Source organism: Electrophorus electricus, chromosome 14, assembly GCF_013358815.1.
Source record: "Electrophorus electricus isolate fEleEle1 chromosome 14, fEleEle1.pri, whole genome shotgun sequence".
Classification (NCBI taxonomy): domain Eukaryota; kingdom Metazoa; phylum Chordata; class Actinopteri; order Gymnotiformes; family Gymnotidae; genus Electrophorus; species Electrophorus electricus.
This window is the reverse complement of record NC_049548.1, coordinates 16,105,786-16,126,890: the sequence shown is the minus strand read 5'-3', so window position 1 is coordinate 16,126,890 and position 21,105 is coordinate 16,105,786. Positions and strand designations below refer to the sequence as shown.

At 40.3% G+C, this 21,105-nt stretch overlaps 1 protein-coding gene across 1 annotated transcript in view; it reads left to right on the top strand.

Moving 5' to 3' along the window:
- The window catches only part of pemt (phosphatidylethanolamine N-methyltransferase), a 50,044-nt gene that overhangs the window by 13,052 nt on the left and 15,887 nt on the right, over window positions 1-21,105 (top strand). Inside the window, exons 3-5 of the mRNA XM_027005084.2 lie at window positions 3,739-3,854; window positions 15,704-15,849; window positions 20,852-20,963. Coding sequence (XP_026860885.2) covers window positions 3,739-3,854; window positions 15,704-15,849; window positions 20,852-20,963 — 374 coding nt within the window. The remainder of the gene's footprint in view (window positions 1-3,738; window positions 3,855-15,703; window positions 15,850-20,851; window positions 20,964-21,105) is intronic.

The following is a 21,105-nucleotide window of genomic DNA, read 5'->3' as shown; positions in this document are numbered from 1 at the left end:
ATGATTTAGCGCATGTGTTACAAAGCCATCCATATAATGTAATACTGGTCTTTTCTGCCTCAGATGGGCTCTAGTCTGGAACAGTATCTATAAGCTCGGAGTACCCACTAAACTTCTCAGTGAGTGTATGCACGTGGAAGGAGTTTGCAGTCAGTATTTCTGTATTTCTGAATGTTCTGAACAACTGTACAGTTGAGAATGCTGTAATCTTTAGCTTCTTTAAATATGGTTTGTTTAAAAGTTTTATTGGAGATATTTTGCAGTTGCATATTTCAAACACTGAAAAAAAAGTTTATTGATGTGGGAGAGTCATTGTGTATATGACTTAAATGCAACACACTGCATTTCATGCATCACATTGCATGTTTTTTTGTGTTTTTATTTTGATTTTGTATGTAAAACAGGGAAATTCTAATGGTGATGTCCTTCCATGCACGTGCAATTGCGTCTTTGCACCAGGAGAGCGATCTCTCCTCATGCTCTTAGTGACGATTATCTGTGATGCATGGTACTGATTAACATTAGACTCAGATTAAAGCTTTTTGAGTGGCATCAAAGCAATGACTGCACACATGAATTAACCTGTTCTAATATCACCCCAAACTGCTACATCAACACCATCCTGAGGTCTAACAGCTGATGCATCCCTGCCTCACTTGAACAGATCACAAATTGAGATAAATTTAATGTTCGCTGGGCTAATTATAGTTCACTAATAAACTTGTCTAGTCCTCTCCCCGACAAATCTTCCTTTGAAGTATGACTTTAATTAGTTGTAATTAGAGAAGTCCTCACTCGATGCAGGAAGCAAAGAGCCTCATCAGGGCAGTTTCCTTTCACCTCGTCCTCTCCCTGCTGTGTGACAGCATCAGTTTCACATCGGCAGAGAGAAAGTGAGAGAGCGAGAACGTGTGAGAGATTGAGACACAGTGTGGTGTTTTGGATGTCTGTATGAAAAGTGTCAGGGAAAACACAGACGATAGACAGGGAGAGAAATTCAGGTTTTGGCCTCAGACATTAGCTCTTGTCAGATCAGGTCATGGTACTGATAGCCAGAATACCAAAAAACTATTACATTTATTTCTGTGAGCTATGAACCGGTAGACTTTAGGGACGGCATTCTTGATTATGTATATTTTTTTATCTTCAGTTTACACTAATATGTTTTGTGAGCCACACAGATTAGAATTTGAGCTATTCTGTTTTGAGGGGTACCTGCACAGGTGAATGTCACTCAGCTCATATGAGTGATACACGTGCTCTGAACAAGAGGTTCCATCTGGCCATGCCGGAAACAATGGCTGGGTACAATCAGATGGTGTCTACCCTGGCTGTTCTAAGTCATTAGTACAATCATCCATGTTGCTTGATTCACCATGTCATCTACAGGCTTTAGTTTGACAGTGTTTAAGCCAAGGGGAGCATGAAGCCCTAACCTCAGTACTAAACCCATCAACAAAGCAGTCAGGTTGCACAATTAGAATTAATTATATTTTATACACAGTTAGTTCCAAGACAATCTGATTGGTTGAGAAGTGTTCTAAGCATGCTGATATTCGTGATAACTGCACAGGTTTTTCAAACCAAACTGTATCACCCCGCTGATGCGTTGCTAAGTAACGGCTAGCATTACGCAGCCAACCCATTTGACCTGAAGCCTGTTTGATCAGACTCTGAAGGTGTGTGATGGCAGGCGCACATCAAACTATTATGTTGACTACTGTGACAGTAGAACCATTAAATTCACGGAGGCCAGCCAGGCTGATGGAGCTGGTAGGATATGAACACATGTCCAATGCAAAAGTGACCTTTAGTCAATCTGCACAATGAACACAAATGGACAGAATAACAACCAATGCAACAACCGTAATATATAACTCAACTGTATCTTTTAATTCTTAACCCACTTTATTTTTAGTTTTTGGTGTTTGTTCCTTTTACCACTTATTTTCACTTTGTATTTAAAACTAACTTTACTTGCTACTTGCAGGCAGGCAGTTGCTGTCATATAGTAACGAGTTGTGGTACATCAGCTGCTATGGAACTACTTTTCGTTGTAAGCAATTTCCAATATTAAAACATTGAACACTACATTTTGGGATTCTTTTCTGCATTTTGTTACTTTATATAGTAGAACTGTTTAATAAAAGGAATACAACACCTGATGTCATGTGTTATCACAAATAACATCAGAGCTGTGATTTTGTCACAGGCACGAGTCAAGGGCAAGTGCTTCAGATCATTGTAGACGCTGTAGTATTTTTTTTTTTTAACATTTATTATGATAGAAAATGGCAATTTGATAAGGTGTGGGTTCTGGGAAATGGGAATGCTGGACATTCAGGTTGTGGTGTCCCAGGGACAGGGTAGAGATAGGCTGGAGTAAAGGTGGAATGACAGATCTGTCTTGGGCCAGGGGTGGCATACGTGCGACATTATGAAGCTGGGCTGAATATGCACAGACACGCATGCACGCACGTCACATAAACATGCATACTCACTTACACACACACTTCTCACAATTATATGCACAGACGCCCCCCCCCCCCCCCCCCCCCCCCCCCCCCCCAAGCTACTAACTGGGCCATTCAGTCTGACAGTTTAAATGTTAATAACAGTGTTTTATTTCAAGTTTTGCTTTTACTGATTTATATACATGGTAGTGAGTGCTAAAAAGAGTGTATAAATCATCGTAATGAGAGGAACATTATTTTATTTTGGCTAATTTAGATTGTGTCTGTTGGTTATACAACGGTTCATAGCTGAGCTGTGTGTTTGCTGCTACCAGCTCGCAATTCTATAATTTCAGGCTTAAGGATTTTGTCCCCTTTTCATCTTTTCAGATCGTCTGTGTGGGTTTATTCTTCTTATAAGGTGAGACTTGCGCTTAAAATCAGTCTGGACAGGAAAAAGGTCTTCACTCATATGAGGTGTTCAGTTTTAGGGTCTAACTGTATTCAGTCCCTGTTATACTTCTTTTTGTACCTCATTAATACCCAGATGTCTGTCGTTCATTACTCTAAAGTTTTTATCTTGTTTAGACAGACAATATTGTTCTCCCAGACAGACAAGAAAACAGCATGTGAGTTGACCTGTCTGCATTTATTTATTTCAAATGAGAAATGTGTCCTTAGCAGAATGTAGTCATATACAGAGCGTACACTGTCTTTTTCTGGTGTTCTGGTCAGCATGGAAACGGATATGTGCACCCAAGCAAACAGGAAGTGCAAACAAAGTGTCCCTTATGGTTAGAAGTGTTCAAAAAAAAAAAAAAGAAAAAAAGAGCAAAATCAATATACCTTCGTTATTAGCTAGAGCCGTTTCCTGTTTGCACTGTAGAATTCAAATCATCAACTTCTTTTTCCCCAATTTTATCCACATTTGTTTGTTTCCAATTTCAACCCGTAATTGCCCTCTATTTCACGATAGTTTCCAAACAGGGAAGAGTAAGGCTAATGCAAGACATGAAGCCAACCACCGCTCTCAAAATGACTCTTAGCAGCTGAATGTGTTCAAAGGAGAGCACTAATCACTTGCCGATTGGCTAGTTGCCAGTTGTGCTAATCAACAGTGGGAGGGCAAACAAGACCTTGCAATCCAGTAGGCAGGGGCCACATGGTCGAGGCTTTCACTTTAATCGGTAGTACCAATGTTTGAGGCGGCACTGCACCCATGTGCTGTGACCTCCAAGCCCTGCCCCCCAGCTGGTGCCTGATGTGTTCGCTGATGTGCTTGCAGGTGGCCCGGTGGGAACACAGGACACGGGGGCTGACGCGACTTTTTGGGAGCCCCTACCTGGCCTGCTACTGCCTGGGCGTGCTCATTCTGCTACTCAACGTTTACCGCAGTCACAGGTAACAGCAAGCTCACTGCTGCAGCCTACACACAGTGGTATGATACCTTCAGAAAAAACAGCATACCTGAAAGGAAAAGGGCCATCAAAGTGTGTAACAAATCCTTTAAGGCAATACTGACATGGTGACTGGCCATTGATTTGTTAATTTATATTTTCTCTGAATGAGTATTTAGGACTGAATGTACTGAATGTAATGGTAGATGAGGGAAGGTAAATCCTGAAAATTGTACAGTCTTAACTTCAAAGGTAGCACAAAAGTAAGGGATAATAGGATATGAGTGTCTTAAAGGTGTAGAATGGTGACTTCTTTCTTTGAACAGCACCTTTTCATTCTTCAGGGAAACGAGATACATATAACATGTAATACATAAACATAAGGTGTTTCCTGTTGTTATTGTACTTTGTTCCTACTAATATTTCTAGTTTTAGTACCCCTTATTGGGTTTCCCCTGACTGCTTTCCGACAGAAACTGACACCATGTCCAGAACCTCTGACCCACAAGCAGTGGAAGCTCTCCTCATGTATTGAGTTGTCGCTGGAGTTTTATATGCCTCCTTCTCCTCGCTTGTTCCATTTACTGAAACGCATATGTCAGCGTTTCCATGGCAGCCACTGCCTCTCCACTGGATGTGCTAATGCTGGTGTCATTGACCTTGTGTGAGCAACAGGTGCTGGCTGTGTGTGTGTGTGTGTGTGTGTGTGTGTGTGTGTGTGTGTGTGTGTGTGTGTGTGTGTGAACGACAGGTGCTGGCTGTGTGTGTGTGTGTAGGTGTAGATGGTAGAAAGTTGGCTCTTTTCAGAGGTCTTCATATTCTTTGCTGCTTGTTTCCATTCCACATTGGCAACTTTGAGCAGTGAGGGGATTAGCTGAGAGAAGACATTGTCCTCTGTACTTTCAGGCACTTTGTTTAGGCTGGGCATGATACTTTTTCCCCCTAGGCTATTTGGCTGTTTTGACAGGAATGCCAAATAGGGGCCTATTAAATCTCAAACACCCACAGTCTGTATATCATCAATTTATTTGCCAGAAACCTTCTACACAGTGTCCTGGAAGATCAGCACCTTTCTGTCTGTTAGTACTCTTGTCTTCTGTGTGCTATTATATCTTTAAAATGTACTCTGAGCAGAATTTTAGGTGTTCATGTAGAGTAATACATTGTTTAAACTCTCTAAAAATGTCATAGTAGTTTCAAAAGGTGCTGTACTGTGTAAAATGTTTTTCTGTAGTATGAAGATTTTGAAAGTGCTGTGTAATACTGACTAGGAATGTACTGAAAATATTTTTAGTTTTTTAGTTTTTATTGGAGATCACCAAAAAACCTTTTCAAAAAGGTCAAAATCCTGTATATTCTACCTTTAAAGACTAAAGCAGTGCTAAAATCACCCCAGAACAGAGGCTCCAGTAAGATGGTTTAGTTTGTCTTGCCAATAATCAAAATCCCCTGTTGCTGAGGTACTCGAATGTCACTGTCCATGATGATTGGACAGTTGAAGACCATGATCAATTATGTTGTTACCCACATTCTTGCAACTGTATAATACCATCTACACTGTAAAATCACCAGCAGAGTTTGAGCAATGTGCAGCTCACAGTGTATGTCATTCATTCACTCAATTACTTGTACAAGGCCCCTACTTTACTAGAGTGCTGTTTCAATTTTTACTATAGGGAAATGTGTGTGTGTGTGTGTGTGTGTGTGTGTGTGTGTGTGTGTGTGTGTGTGTGTGTGTGTGTGTGTGTGTGTGTGTGAGTGACAGAAGACAGAAGGCTCTTGAAATATTCGAGAACTGCACTTTAATCCGTGTAACAGTCCAGTTCTTCATACTGAAGAAAGCCAGTGCTTTGCCCTTGGGGCTGTGAGGTGGTGGGAGAGGTGGTAATGCCCTTGCCTTGTGTCTGCTGCAGAGGGATTTCATAACAAGAGGGCAAAGAGGTAACATTTACATGAAAAGGCAGCCCTGACTGGTGGGCTCAATATGCATTGGGTGGATAGAAGAGGTCACTCGTGTGCGTATCATTCCCTGACGTGAGTGATTAGGAGACTGGGACATGAGTAAAACACAAATCAACAGGGGGAAAACATAAATTATGACTGTAATGCGTTATGCAAATATGCAAAGATTTTCATTCAGTTACTCTTGACAATACTGTGTGTTTTCAGGGTTAGCGTGGGGGGCAGGTTCAGTATCATGTTCATCTATGCAGAAACCTTTTAAAAGCAGGAGAAGTGGAGCTATTGAAAGAAAGGGCTTGTCTCCCAAATGTCAAAAAATGCACATAAATGATGTCAGATTGTCTCGGGGTCTGTATTCCAAGATTGTTAAAGATGTAAAAACACACACACACACACACACAGAAGTGGCACTAAAGATCTCATAGTACTGGGACAGACAGTTCTGATTGGCATGTCCTGCTGAGGAAAAAAGGTGGGGAACGTCACAGACCCACCCAGGGACCATTTGAACATGCAGATTAATGAATAATGAATAATAATGAATGCATAACAAGACACATCCCACTGTATTTGCAGTCGTGATTATTCTCTGCATGAATAATATCTTTATATATGCATATCTCAGTAAGATGTTCATGAGTAGAAGACTGCACTCAAAGCTTCTGCTCTGAGCTGGGATTTCATAAGTTATTAAAAGACAATGCAGTGAAGCTATTTGTAGCACAAAGTCACAGAGGAATGTGAGCCTTCAGAGTCCTTTGGCAATTATGCAAAGCTGGCGCATGCTTTGTTTTGGGGTTTTTTGGATTTGGTGGGACCAGTTCTGCTTAACTTTATAACAAAACCCTACACTGCTTTTAGTTGTGTTGCATTGTTTCATGGCTAGTCTAGGCATATGGGATAGTTAATCATCAGATTAAATGATATTTGTATACATCACTTAGTGTATACATCACTTATTCGTTCAGTGTGTCTTATTGTATGCGCATCAGGCAGTACGGTCTATGCTAAGTTGATCATAGACTAGTGTAGCATGTTACAGGTCAAAAAAGTCAGTACTTTTTCATTCAGTTTGAGTTTTAATATGTTTGATTCCCATGAATGAATTATAGATCTAATTTATTCCTGCTTTATATACACTTACATTATAGTGACATATTCTGTGAATCAACCCAGTCAGCTAATAATCAAGAAGTATATTACTATTTATTCCTGACTCACCCTTGCAGTGGGCCTTCTGGACTTTCTACCAAAGGACTGAGAGTCTGAGAGTGCAGCATGATGTAATTCCTGGGATCTGTTGGAGCCAGTCCTCCAGCTTAGGGTTCACGGCCCCAGGTGCCCCTGTCACCACTGGGACATCCTTGGTGTTAATATTTCTTTGTTCAATCTCTGGTATTTCTCAAAATTCTTTTGAACATTGACATCACTCAGGATTCTGACACCTATTACTGCTCATGAACCTCTTGTATTCTTTGCTTCTCATTTGGTAAGAATAGGCTGACATCACAAATCACATCCCTCAGGAACATGTGCAGCCTCGCAAAGGGCCCTGCAGTGGGAATCCTATACTGAAAATGGATATCGATTTAAAGTAGGATTAGAGCAGGGTAGGATAGTACCTCCACAAAAGAATTCCTCGTTGTCCTCCAGTGTGCTAGTGCTCAACTGAAACTTCACTGCATGTCTAAAAGAGGAAAGCAGTAAGCCATGAGGAAAGTGACATCTAATAATCAATAAAGCCCTTCTGAAGTATGATCGCTTTTTTTGTTCCTGGCTATGTGTCGTTGTTTTTATTTATATATATATATATATATATATATATATATATATATATATATATATATATATATATATATATATATATATAGGTATATATATATATATATATATTGTGCTTCACACTCATCAGCATTGGTGCCCCTGTTTCTCCCTCTGATTAGGAAATCAAATTAAGCAATTTTGTGTTGTTATAACAGATACACTGAGCTACTCGGGCTGTTGCCGACTGTCTAACCTCTGTTTCCACCACATGCGTATCTGTTTCAAAATATTGTTGAATTTAGTCTTACTGAGCATTTGCATAGAGATTCACCCACATACTGCAGAACAGCGTCAGATATATTCATAAATATATCCATGTATTCATATACACTCACTGACACCTTTATTAGGAACACCTGCTCGCTTATGTAATTATCCAATCAGCCAGTTGTGGGTCAGCAGCGCAGTACATGCAGTCATGCAGACAAGGGTCAAAAGCTTCAGTTTACATATCAAAAGGGAAAATGTGATCTGAGTGACTTTGGCTGTGTCAGAGGGACTGTTTTGAATATGAAACTGATGGGATTGTCATACACAATAACTAGAGTTTACACAAAATGGTGCGAATAGCAAAACATATCCAGTAAGCAGTGGTTCTGTGGGGGGATATAGCTGGCTGATGAGAGAGGCCAGATTTCTTCAAGCTGACAGAAAGGCTTTGGTAACTTAAATAACCACTTTTAAAAACTATGGTGAACAGAAAACCCCTTAGAATGTACAACACATTGAACCTTGAGGTGGATGGGCTCCAACGGCTGAAGACCACATCCACACCTGTCAGGCAAGTACCCAAATCTGAGGCTACAGTGGACACAGGCTTAAAGAAACTGTACTGTTGAAGATTGGAAAAACATCGTCTGTGATGATTATTGCTTTCCACTGTGACATGCAGATAGTGGGATCAAAATTTGGCATAATCAGCTCATATACTTGTATTGTTCATGTGCGTTAGGGATGTACATCTCCATTATTGAGGCAGATACATTTGAAGCCACTTCTGATGCCTTATGATTTAATTCCCCCCTATTGTGATGCAGTGTGTTTTAACTCGACACAATGCAGTTGTGGTGCAGATCTGATTAGAAACAATATGATACTATGCAAAACAGTATGTTTGTTTTTTTCTTCTTAAGCAGACAGTAAATTATAGATTCAAGTAAAAAGTGCCATTTTACTTCATGTATATGTTTCTCTAGTAATGCAACTCAGTAAGCATCTGTAACACTTCCAACAGGACAAGGAGAGAGGCAGGATGCAAAGTGCAGGAGGCAATTTAATAAACGAGGGAAACACAAATACGAAGGGCTTAATAAACAGAGGCTGAGGGAGAACACTGAGGCAGGTACTACACGAATAGGCAAACGGCAGAGCAGGAGCGACAACAGTAAAGGCAGCCATAGCATAAATGCAACAGAACGATCTAACTTACCAAAATAACCAACAAACTAGAAGACAAAACACAGGGCTAAAATACCCAAGACAATCAAAGAAAATCAGATGCAGGTGATAACAGGAAAACCTAAAACACGGACTGGACTCAAGGAACAGACGAGGGGTGGAGAACACGAAACCAAGGTGCGGAACAAGGAAGTAAATGAAAAACAAAGATACGACAGAAAGAAATAATAAAACAGAGACGCTAAGAGGGTGGCCAATCGTCACAGCATCTCATTTAAGTTGCTTCTTTTTTATTTCAAAAACACTTGGCCCTTTCACAGTCAAACCTTTTCACAAGTCCTTTGTAGTGCAAAAAAGTCTCTAACAAAAGACAAAATCAAGCCTAGACCTTGCCTTAGCCCAGATCTTCTTTCCTGTTCTCTGTCTCCAGTTACACTTTTATAGCACACATTTAAGAGTTAAACGATTTAAGAATTCTCAGGATTAACAGGGAAGCATAGTGCAACATGCTGTAACTACTGCCAGCAGACAGATGTACATTACACTTTCAGCAGGTAGCCTAACTTGGCAGTGGGCAGAAGACAGTAGTTCTGTTTTCTGTATGAACAATAAAAAATAAAATCAACCTTTTGCAAACAGATCTTTCATAACAGCTTTCAAAAGACAGCTTTGTAAAATAGGTAAACTATTATACGCATTATGCTACTGTTAAACACCAGTCTCACCAGTGTAACCCCTCGCACCCTAAATTGAACTCATATGTCCTACTTTCAGGATTTTCTTCAAAAATATTAGGTGATTCACACACTCCAGCTGTGACGTAACTGTCACTAGCTGTGCTAAACGCTCTTTCAGAATGTACACTTGTTGCTGTGATAGACAGATCCCTCTATGCCAAGGTTGAATGCAATAGAATAACCTTTAGTTTTTTCAATGACTGGAACACCAAGTACCAATCGCCAATTAATCACCAGCAAGATCTAAAGAATTCCTATCTCTGTCCTTAAAGATTTTCTCCTCAGCTATATCCCTTGTGGTCTTCTTCAGTGCTCTCACACTCAGGAAGTCCCCAACCATCTGGTCTTTTTTGGAGAGGAACATCATTTGTGAAGTGAAACAGAAAAACAAAACAAATCAATCTTAATGGAATAGGACAAAAAGCATTAGTTAGGCCAAATTGCAATAAATTACTGCTGAATGAACTATGAAGTTGGACACTTTCTAGCCCAGAGTATTTGTTGCTTGGCCCTTTTGGACTTAATGTATATATTTTTGTACCTTTATATTTGTAAATATTGTAGATATTGTGTGTAATAGATTTAGGTGTAGATGTATATCCTCCTGGATATATGACACTAAGGAGATAGGGAATGGTATATTGTTATTTCTTTTGTTAGCTCAGTAAGGTTATCTTTTTTTATATAAGATGAATTCGATTGTTAGTTTTTGCATTGTCAGCTCCTTAGATTCACTCCCTCTACACAGTAATAAACAGATGGTTAGTTCACCAGCAGTCTCATTCTACTCTACTGTGGTCTGACCTAGACTGGCGCATAACACTTTTTTCATGACTTTTTAGAGGAGACTGGGCTTCCTGTTGAGTAGAGTAGTTAGAGTAGAGTTGCCTCTGCTCCGTGGTTTGGCCTGGATTGGGGAGATCATTGAGATGGTGGAGGTTTTTTCTCCTCATTGAGGAGTGTGCATGCCACTTTCAGAGGGGATGTCAATTTGATGACCTCTTGGACCCATACCATGTCTTGCTCTGTCAGTCTGGCTGTGTCTTCTCCCTTCTGTAGCTTGAATGACAGCATGATGTTCAACACAGTAGGCTGCTGCTCCGAAAAACTCTCCAACATGTCAAAGGAATTGTTCCATCTTTTGGAAACATCATAGAGTAGCCTGTGGTTTGGCAGGTGTAACTGGGACTGCATTTCACATAGAACTTAAGTGGTTTTAGAAAGTTACCACCTTTTACCAGAAGTCCTGACACCTCATCCATCTTCAGGACTATTTGCACGGCCATATTTAGTGTACAGTGCATCACACATGGGGGTTCATCTATGTAACAACTCCAGTCAATATCACATGACGAGTCAAAGATGCAAGACATCCAGCCATCAGCTGGACTGCAACTCTTTGGGCATTGCTTAGTGACCACTATCTTGTCTCACTTTGTCATACAGAACAGGGATTTGGTTCTCAGTGAGTATCTTCCTATTTGGTATAGAGTAACTCGCCTTCAAGATGTGGAGGAGGAATTGGAAGCCCTCATTCTCTATAACACTGAAAAATGGGAGATCTTTACAAATGAATGCAGTGGTGTCAGTTACTGCCTTTGAAAGAGCACAGCAGTTAGCCAGCAGAGCATGAAAAAAGGTTGCAATGCTTTGCTCACTCATCTTCTTGCTAAGGGTACTGCTGGGGCTAGTGGGTAGAGGAGACAGACATCTCTGCTCTCACTCTATGTCGTTGCTTCAGGTGAGGACTTAAGTTAGTCTTCCTTTATATAGTGCACAGCACATTTTGCAAATTGCACTTGTCAAATTGAAGAATCTGAAATGTTTCCAAACATTTGATTTGTAGCAATTTGGTAGAATGTGTAGTTTTACCTTCTTCCTGATAATCTGTGATAAATCGGCCTAAAATTTGACGAGAATTAGCCACGGACAATAGAGAAGATGAGGAAGCATGGGTGAGAAACAGTTTGGAGAGGAGGAATCAGTCTAAATATAAAATTATTGGTCATAAAGTCTTGGTCGCATTTTTAAATAATAAAGGTCTCTACTAATGATTATGTATAAATAAATTAGATTTTACAGATGCAAAGAAGCAACCTGAGATCATCCCAGATTATATCTGTTGCATAATTTATTTTGCAATTGCATCACCTAATAACAGTGGGGTCAGTGGATCTCCTTGGTATATACCACACTTTATGGTCAACTGGGCAGATGTTTAGGTATATACCACACTTTTTGGTCACCTGAGCAGATTTCTTTGTAAATACCCCACTTTATGGTTTTTCGAGCTTCTAGTTTTGTGTCAGTGTTGTGTCGTTTTGTTGACTATTGACTGTATAAAGGGCTAAGCACTTGAGTGTCCATGTATCTGATGTAGTGAAGATAGATTAAAAATTATTCCCCCGATCAAGTTCTAACTTGCTCTACCAGATGAGTGACAGAGTTTTGGAAGAGGAACTGAAGAGGAATTTCTGACTTGTTCACCACACTGATTCTGGGGACATTTCAGAGAAAGAGAAAAGCAGGACTTTTTTTTCCACCAAAAATTGGAAGGGCCCTGGACTTGGCTGCCAACACAGAACACTAAAGGGAGGCTCTCTTCCACCCCTGGGTCACAGATCATACCTGGGACACGCTGGTGCCTTGAGGATTAGCGACAAAACCATAAATGGTCCAACTATCAAGATGGCCTGGCTCCTTACCCTCAACCCCCTCTCCCTAATGAGTCCTAAAGTGATGGATGGTAAGGTGAAAAGCTCTTACAAGACTGGATATAGTAAAGAAAACCATACATTTCATTAGACTCAAATTCCTACCAGGGCAAGTAACTTTGCTCATCCCACATATTCACAGAGTAACAACAATTAATCTACTGTGATGTCAAATAATGTATGGTGATTTTAATATAATCTACAAATTGTGATGTGTGCTCCTGTTATTTTAGAAATACCTGTTGTCGCATTATTTTGTTCATTACTTATCCTTCATTAATTTGTATTATTCACTAATATTACTTCATCTGTATGTTGCTTAGCCTCATGCATATTGTAAACAAATTGTTACTCACTCCTAGTTGTGTTTACCAGAAATCCTATATAAACCAATAAGACAATATATTAAAGTTGGTAGTTTGTAATGTCTAGAAACCAGGAACGTAATTAAACTGATCCAAATGCTGTACACTCATTCTAAGACCTGGAGGTAAAAATGAATAGGAGTATTTTTGTATATCATTTTATTTTTTATTCCTTTATTTCCTTATTTTCTTTATAATTAATACATGGTGGATCCTATGTATTCCTGTATTCGTTAAAAAAGAAGGGCAAGAGGTCATCATTCTATCATCTTTGATGCCTTTGTTTCATAGCCAGTCAGTGGAGTACCTTGATGTATGCAATGTAGCATTATCCTGCATAAAGATCATGTCCTTATTGAATGGTGCTGACCACTTCCTGTACCACTGTTTGAAGAAAGTGTCTTCTTGAAAGTGACAATAGGTTTGTGAGTTGACTATCAGTCCATTGTCAACACAAAAAGGTCCAGTTAGCTCAGAATTAATGCTACCAGCCCACATCTGTACCTCTCACTGCTGTCTCTCTCAAACTAGTACCCTGTGTCCATTTGTGGTCCTTGCACAGGTTCACTCAGCTGGTCCATCTGCTGTCACTCTTGTTTCAACTGTCATTAAACCTTTGAGAAATCTTGTCTTTAGAAATTACTTAGACCAGTCATGATGCTTCAGCTTGTGAGTCTTAGTCTTTTTCATAAGACTATAGTGAAATCCAGCCTAATTGCGATGCAATGAGAAGAGTTCTGAAGAGCATGTTGGATTTTTTGAAAAATGGGATTCATTGTGCAACACATGACTGCAAAGCCAAGCATTCTGTGACAATAATATAATAGCAGAATAAAATCATTCCTTCACTTGGTCTGATAATATGTGAGTCATAAACTAGGAGACTCAGGTGAAGTAGACGTAACAAAGATAGAAGAACAAAGCTAAACCTAATGAGTATTTTTCATCAGTCTGTCTTACTTTTTGCCTGCCAGCATGTCTTTGCCTGCTAGACTATGGTGTTTATCAGCAGAATGCTACTGCACAGGAGGAATTTGACCCAGTAACCCCTCCCTAGTGACAGTCGTGTTCTTGAGGATCCCTCGGTTAGATACATAAGTATGAAGCAGCTGGGATTTAAATCTTTGCACATTTAATTTAACACTTGTGATGTTAATGAAGAAACATGGCCTGACTTTCATTCTGTCTTTCTTTCAGCCTGATCTAGCTAGAGCAGCATGATGTGAAGCCCCCACTATTAGCCTGATTCATGGACCTAGAAAAGAAGCACACTGCCTCCACTCACTTGTCCATCCTCTCTCTCTCTCTCTCTCTCTCTCTCTCTCTCTTTTTTTTTTCTCACTCTCTTTCCTAATTCCTGAAATGTCTGGCTACACAGTCAGGCAGCTTTCAGAAGGGCAGAACCTAGGGCTTAGGCCCCAAAGGCTTGGCTTGTAGCTTTTGTGTCATGCAAGTGTGCAGACTTAACCCCCCCCCCATACTGCAGTCCGGAATCAAGATGTTTGCTCAGATGAGCTGCGAACTCTCCTGCTGCTCCTATAAAGTCACCTCCCACTGTGCCAGTGGGTGTACGCCAGCCTCCGCGTTCTGCTCTCTGCATGCGAGGTGCTGGAAGAGGAGGTGCCCTGCCTGTGCTTGGAAATTAAGTCACCAGGATGTCCCCTTTAACAGAAGCGTCTTACCTGTCTTTGCTTGGCAGACAGCCTCTGCCCCAGTGGCCAGAATGAGTCATCACTAACGTATGTGCATGCAAAGCAAACCTGTCTAGATATAGGGCAAGCACAAAGTGACTCTGTATTTCTTTGAAAGGCCACTAGATGCAAGAGCTAGGTGTCATAAATTAAAAAAATTAGGTGGTAAAAGCTTAATGGCTTTGCTTACACCATCACCACTGGGAATTACAGCAGTGAAAGCACTTCATATAGTTATGTCAAATAGCAGTGCTGTGCAGGGCATAAAATATATAAATAAATATTGTTTGCTTCTAAAATACTAAAATTCTAAAAGTCGGCAGTCCTCAAAATGCAACTACAGTTCACAAATCAAATGCGGTGTGTATGCTGCAGGCTACTTGTTAGCCAGGCATACCTGTCACAGTTTGTCTTACCAAAACTACATACATTTCTGGTGAAGACTTACAGATGGAGTTGACCAACCACGCTAAATTATTGTGAGACTAAAGGTATCAGAGGTCCAGGCCCCTAATGATAAACCAAATGATAAACTAATGATAAACCAAAGCGTCAGAGGTCCGGGCCTCTAATGATCAAGCCTACACTGACACTGTCAGTGAGAAACTTCATAAGTACTAGAGGAAGAAACTTTAAGACGAACCAAAACTCAGAAAAGGAACCCAATGTATTCTGGTCAACACTGAAGAGCAAACTAATACAGGATGTATAATGTTGCTTCTTTTGCAATAAAACTAACAATTATAGTGGCCCTCCACCACATTTGGGTTTCTCCATCTCAATGAATATCTGTTTTGACTACTGCTAAGCTGTCAGCTAAACGTGTTGGTGCCAACAGTCACACCACCTCCATGTTTGTTTCGCATTTCCCTTCAGTCCCTGAACCATCATGCATCTACAGTGTGCCATTATCGCTTGACCTACTTCTCTATCAAATCTCCTTCACACCTTTCATTTTCTTGTGTCAGTTCCAGGGTCAGTGACCTTTTCCCTGACTCCCTATCTCAATCCTGTTTAATACCGTTCATATAATGCTGTACTTTATGAACTTGGCAAGGTTTTTATCTTGGTGCGAACTTGAATAAAAGGCCAATCGCAAGGCCTGAATGAGGAGCACACCATCCTGAGCCTAACTGCCACCTATCCTCCATTCTCCTGCCAGCATTACCGTGGCGATGAAGGGCCAGCCTCGGTTGGAGCTGCTGGACGGGGTGCACATGTACTACGTCGGGGCCTCTCTGATGGCTGTGGGCTCCCTGCTGGTCGTGGCCAGCTTCCTGGCCCTAGGTTTCACTGGAACCTTCCTCGGTAGGTGCTATCTACTCACATTCCACTCCCTGCTCAGTCGACCGGTTTGTTAAGGAAACAGCATTTCGCAGATGTTTTAAATCAGCTGAAAAAAACACAGCATGGGTCCCCTTGCTCATTAATTACTCATGTAGTTTATTTATTTATTCATATTGTGCATTAATTATTTATCCTTGGGTTTTTCTGTATGTCATCTGTTCATCAGCTTGTATTAATCTCCCTTTGATCACCTTGAAAAAGTGTTACAATTATTTTTGTTGTTAGGTGTTTTTTTGTTGTTAGGTTGGTGGTGTTCTTTTTGTTGTTAGGTTGTTGTGTTTTTGTTGTTAGAATGTTTTTATTGTTGTGTTGCTATTGTTTTTTGTTGTTAGACTGTTGGGGAGGGGGGGTGTTGTTAGGTTTGTTGTTGTATGAAGCTTTCAGAGGTGCAGTCATCCATCCACCCACTTAATAATTTATCCAGCTCTTTAATACTTTAAGTGTAGTCAGACTGCTATATAATTTACTAATTATTGGTTAGTATTATATTCCAGCACATATAAAAAAGCATATGTATAGTATCATGGATACTGCAATTCATTTTAGAATCTCTGAACTTCCCAAATCACCATCTGGTCTCACAGAGCCCACATTTCCACTGCAAGCCATAATCATAGTGCTGCAGTCCATATTCACATCTACATAGTGTCCTCAACCCAACCCTGTCCCCCACCCCTACTCATCCCTCCTCCTGTGAGGCTTCTAATGGATTAGAACCTGATAAGTGGAGAAAGAACCAAAGAAGAAAGTCTATATATGTGTGTGTGTGTGTGTGTGTGTGTGTGTGTGTGTGTGTGTGTGTGTGTGTGTGTGTGTGTGTGTGTGTGTGTGTGTGTGTGTGTGTGTGTGTGTGTATGTATGTATGTATGTATGTGTGCAAGTATGTCCATGATGGTTGGTGCTCTGTTCTGGTCTTAACCTCCTGCCATCCCCTGCACCTGGTGCAGTCCGCCAGGGGGCTGTGGTTTCCGATAGTATGCTATGCACAAGTTGGCTGCTGCTTCTCATCGATGTGTGTGAGTGATTGTAAAAGCTGTTTTGAGTGATTGTATTTGTCTGTAAAGCATCCCTAAGTTCGAGAAAGATGATATATAAATGTAACTAATAATGATAATATGTTATAATAAGGGAGTTGTAGATACTTTTGTTTCTGAACACTTACAGTACACTAAAAGGAGAGGTTGTAATACTCATCAGCCAGTTTATTGAAAAAATGCACAGTATATTACAGAATATTTATAATATACACTCACCAGCTACTTTATTAGAAACATTTTAGAAACATGTAGGTACACTTTGCTGGTGTACAGTTGGATTGCTTATCAATGACAAGAATAATGTTAGCTGCCCTCTAACAGTCAGTTTCATGCCATATAACTGCTGCAGGCCAGATAGCTTCCAGTGGTGGATCACTCTGAAGCCGACACTGACATGGAGCCTAAAAGTTGCAGCAGTGTAGAGCCTGATAAACCAGTACCATCTGGACCCCCACAACCAGGCCACTGGCCTGTCAGCACTCAAGCTGCACTGACATGGGTCCACCACCCAAATGAGAGCAGTGAAACTAACTAGAGATGAACAGTGTAGGTAGTGTCTGTGCATTTCAACAGATGGATTACAATATGTAATGTAGACTATACTTCTAAAACAGACATACGTAATAAAGTAGCCTGTATGTGTAGGTACAACTTAGGTGCTTCTAACGAACTAAATGTGAACATTGCATTGAAATGTACAAATGTTGCACTGGTTGAATTTCCTAATGACTGTTTTGTTTTTTTTCTTCTTTTTCAAATATGTTGATCTATGACATCAGTTGATCTAAATAGTCTGAAAAGTAATGTGTTCATTTATGTTATTGGTAATGGATTCATGGGTACACTGTAACAATGTATAGTAGTAATGCAGTATGAATGACTTTGGATTGAATGCACATGCTTATTGCTTTGCGTGCCCTGCACTTTCAGACACAGAGTGCAGAGATGGAATCAGTTTGATATTTAGATATGCCAGATATTTAGATCAGAGAAAAGTGATGCATTCCTAAGTGAAACTTTAGTTCCAGTTAAGGTTGACATAAATCTATCATTACCTTGCCACTGTCCAGAGAAAGACTGACACAGCATTTGTGGTTGAGTTGCCTCTTTAGTTGCCTTAGTGCAATTAAGAAGGGAAGTGCTTTTTATTATTATTATTATTAATAATAATAATAATAATAATAATAATAATTAATGTATTTATTTATTTAGATTTTTAAACTTCATTAGGGTCATTACACTTATTGCATTCTTCTGTGTTGGCAGCCAAGTCCAGGGCCCTTCCAATTTTTGGTGGAAAAAAAAGTCCTGCTTTTCTCTTTCTCTGAAATGTCCCCAGAATCAGTGTGGTGAACAAGTCAGAAATTCCTCTTCAGTTCCTCTTCCAAAACTCTGTCACTCATCTGGTAGAGCAAGTAGAAATGTGCTAGCAACATCGTAGGGTCAGTTCCCAGGGAGCACCTGTACTGTCATATTGATAAATATATGCAAGTTGTCCTGGAGAAGAGCATCTGTTAAGTCCTGCAAATGTAAATCTCGGTGATGTGTCAGTGAAATGTTCGCATAGCCAATGCTTTCTAATAGTTTTAGAGAAACGTTTGCTGAGCATTGACTGGCATTGACTGTTGCCACCCACTTGATCGCTCTCTGTATTGGTCATGGGTCTTCTGTTCATGGCAGTATGTGTTGTGTGGTTGTCAAGGATGGGTGAAGATTAGCTCATTTTTATTCTGCCAAGAAATATAAAGCAATAGCTAATTAGGTACTCCTCTCTCAAAATGAATTACCCATTGATTCATAAGAAAATTTAACTTTTGGAGACCTGGATAAAAGTTATATGAAAGATCATCCGAAGCTGCTATGAAAATTGAGTATACATATTAAAAAACTGTCACGGACTGTTCCTTCCCCATAAGTCACGTGGTACGGTACGGTCAAATGTTGCCGTGTCTATTTAAACCCATGTCCGTGAGAACTTCGTTTGCTGGTCATTGTCGCTACGTAAGTCGTTTAACGTCAACATCCGTCAGTGTAACTATTTGCGATAGCCGTAACGTCTGTGTTTGTGTGATCACCTTTGTTAGTGTGTACTTTGTTAAATGTAAACCGTGTAGTAATGTTCACTGTCAACGTTTGTGAGCGCCTGTCGTGTAGTGTGTGTTTCACGTGATCGAGGACGTCTGTGCGTCCTGCGCCACGCCCTGCAGCACTCGGGCCAACAGTGTTACAAAAACCTTGATATGCCATCATTCACAGTTATGTAGAGTTCTATTACTCCCTCTTCCCACCTGGAAAAAGAAAGGAAAGGAACGAATGAATAAATGAATGAATTTACGAATGCCGAAAGGCCTCCGAGAGTCTTATTAATCCCACCTGGTCTCTCTGTCTTGTTCCTTTTTTCCTTTGACAAAGAAAAAAAAAAGTAGGTTGGCAGTGTTTTATTTGTTTAGTGAAAGAAGCCGTTGTTGTATTGAGAACAGGTGACAAATTATTTGTTTATATATGTCCACTCATACAAGCTCTGCTGCTTCACATCCAACCTTATGCAACCTAAACTAATTCATGCCTTCAGTCTGGAAATGAGAAATGAGTTCGGGCAGGCCTGGAGCCTTTGCTAACCAGGTATGTTATAGCTGGACCTTTGTCCTGAACTGGGTCAGTGAGAAGAAGACCGTATGTTTGTGTTTGTTTATGCCCACTACCGCGTGTGCGGAAGGGGACCTCACATCCAGGCCCTGGTTATGCAGCATCCATAAAGACTGCTCCACTTCTTTTAAAATGTGGCCTAGAAAAGTCTTAACCAGGTGAGTCAACCTTGTCTTGTATGACTGACCTGAAATAGGAGGCAGGAGGAGGGCAGGAGACAGGTGTGAAAAGATAAAAAGCAAGTCAGAGATAAATAAAACCTTTTTTTTTTTTTTTTTTTTTACTACTTACTAGGAACTAGTTAAAAGATTGAACAGAGATCAATTTTCTTGTTTTACTGTGTGTCAGGCAGGAGTTGCCATGGATATGAAGCGTATTAATAGCCCTTCACAAGCTCCAGTTTCTACCAAAGTGAGCAGGAATGTGGTTTAGCTGGGGTTTTTGTTGCTGCTTCGTCCCTAAGGCTTGCCCTCTGTGATCAGTTACAGGTCATTTTTAGATTTGTTCCCTTTGTTCTCATGTTGTAACACAGCTGCTGTGCCAGTGAAAGCATGATGGCATTACTCTTAAAAAGATTGGCCAAATAAGATGTTGGAACAAGGAAATATGCTTCATTTGTGTTTTAATCCAGTTGCATTTTGGTGGCATTTTAACCATCTGCAATCTGAAAAAAAGGGGTGTAGTAGCACTCAATTCAAGAAAACGAACAAAAACATTTGCGGTAGGTGCATGAAACAAATAGTAGTGTGTCCACAAAAATAATGAATGTAGCCTGCACACTACCAAATAAGCTCAGGAAAATCCAGCAGAAGTTTTGATCAATTTTATTCCATTAGTATGAGCTGATCTCAACCAATAAATCAAGAGCAAATGTTTTGGCTTACATGCAGAGATGAGTACTGACAATAGAATAAATAAAATTGATCAAAATCTCAAAATAAATAATAAAATTGGATTTTCCTGATCTTTTCTGGTAGTGTGCGAACTACATTTTTTATTTTTGTGGCATTGGGATCTGAAATGTATTGTTTGTCATTGTACTTAATATATCATATTTTACCAAAAAGTGAATGATTTCGTGCAACTGAATGAGAGTCCATGACACCCAGAACCAGGAGCAAACCACAGGCCACTTTACCAAAACGATACTCTGGAACTGTATTTAACAAGAATAAATACTCTTCAGAGATTGGCGAGGCATGTACAGAATTTGGCCAAAGGTTGCTTGTTTGTCCCAGCGTCTTGCTATTGGCTGAAGGAGTCCTTTTTTGTTTCCGCAGGGGACTACTTTGGAATCCTAATGGAAGAGAAGGTGACTGACTTCCCTTTTAACGTCATGGACAACCCAATGTACTGGGGCAGTACAGCCAACTACCTGGGCCTGGCCCTAATGTGAGTACTCAGAGGCGAGTGGTGTCTGCACAAACAGTTGTGCAGCCAATCAGAAGCTTGTCTCAAGCACAGCAGGGACCCTCATTCACACATGCTGACCTACTGTACTGATTATTATTGGCTGAAAAATACACATTAGGTT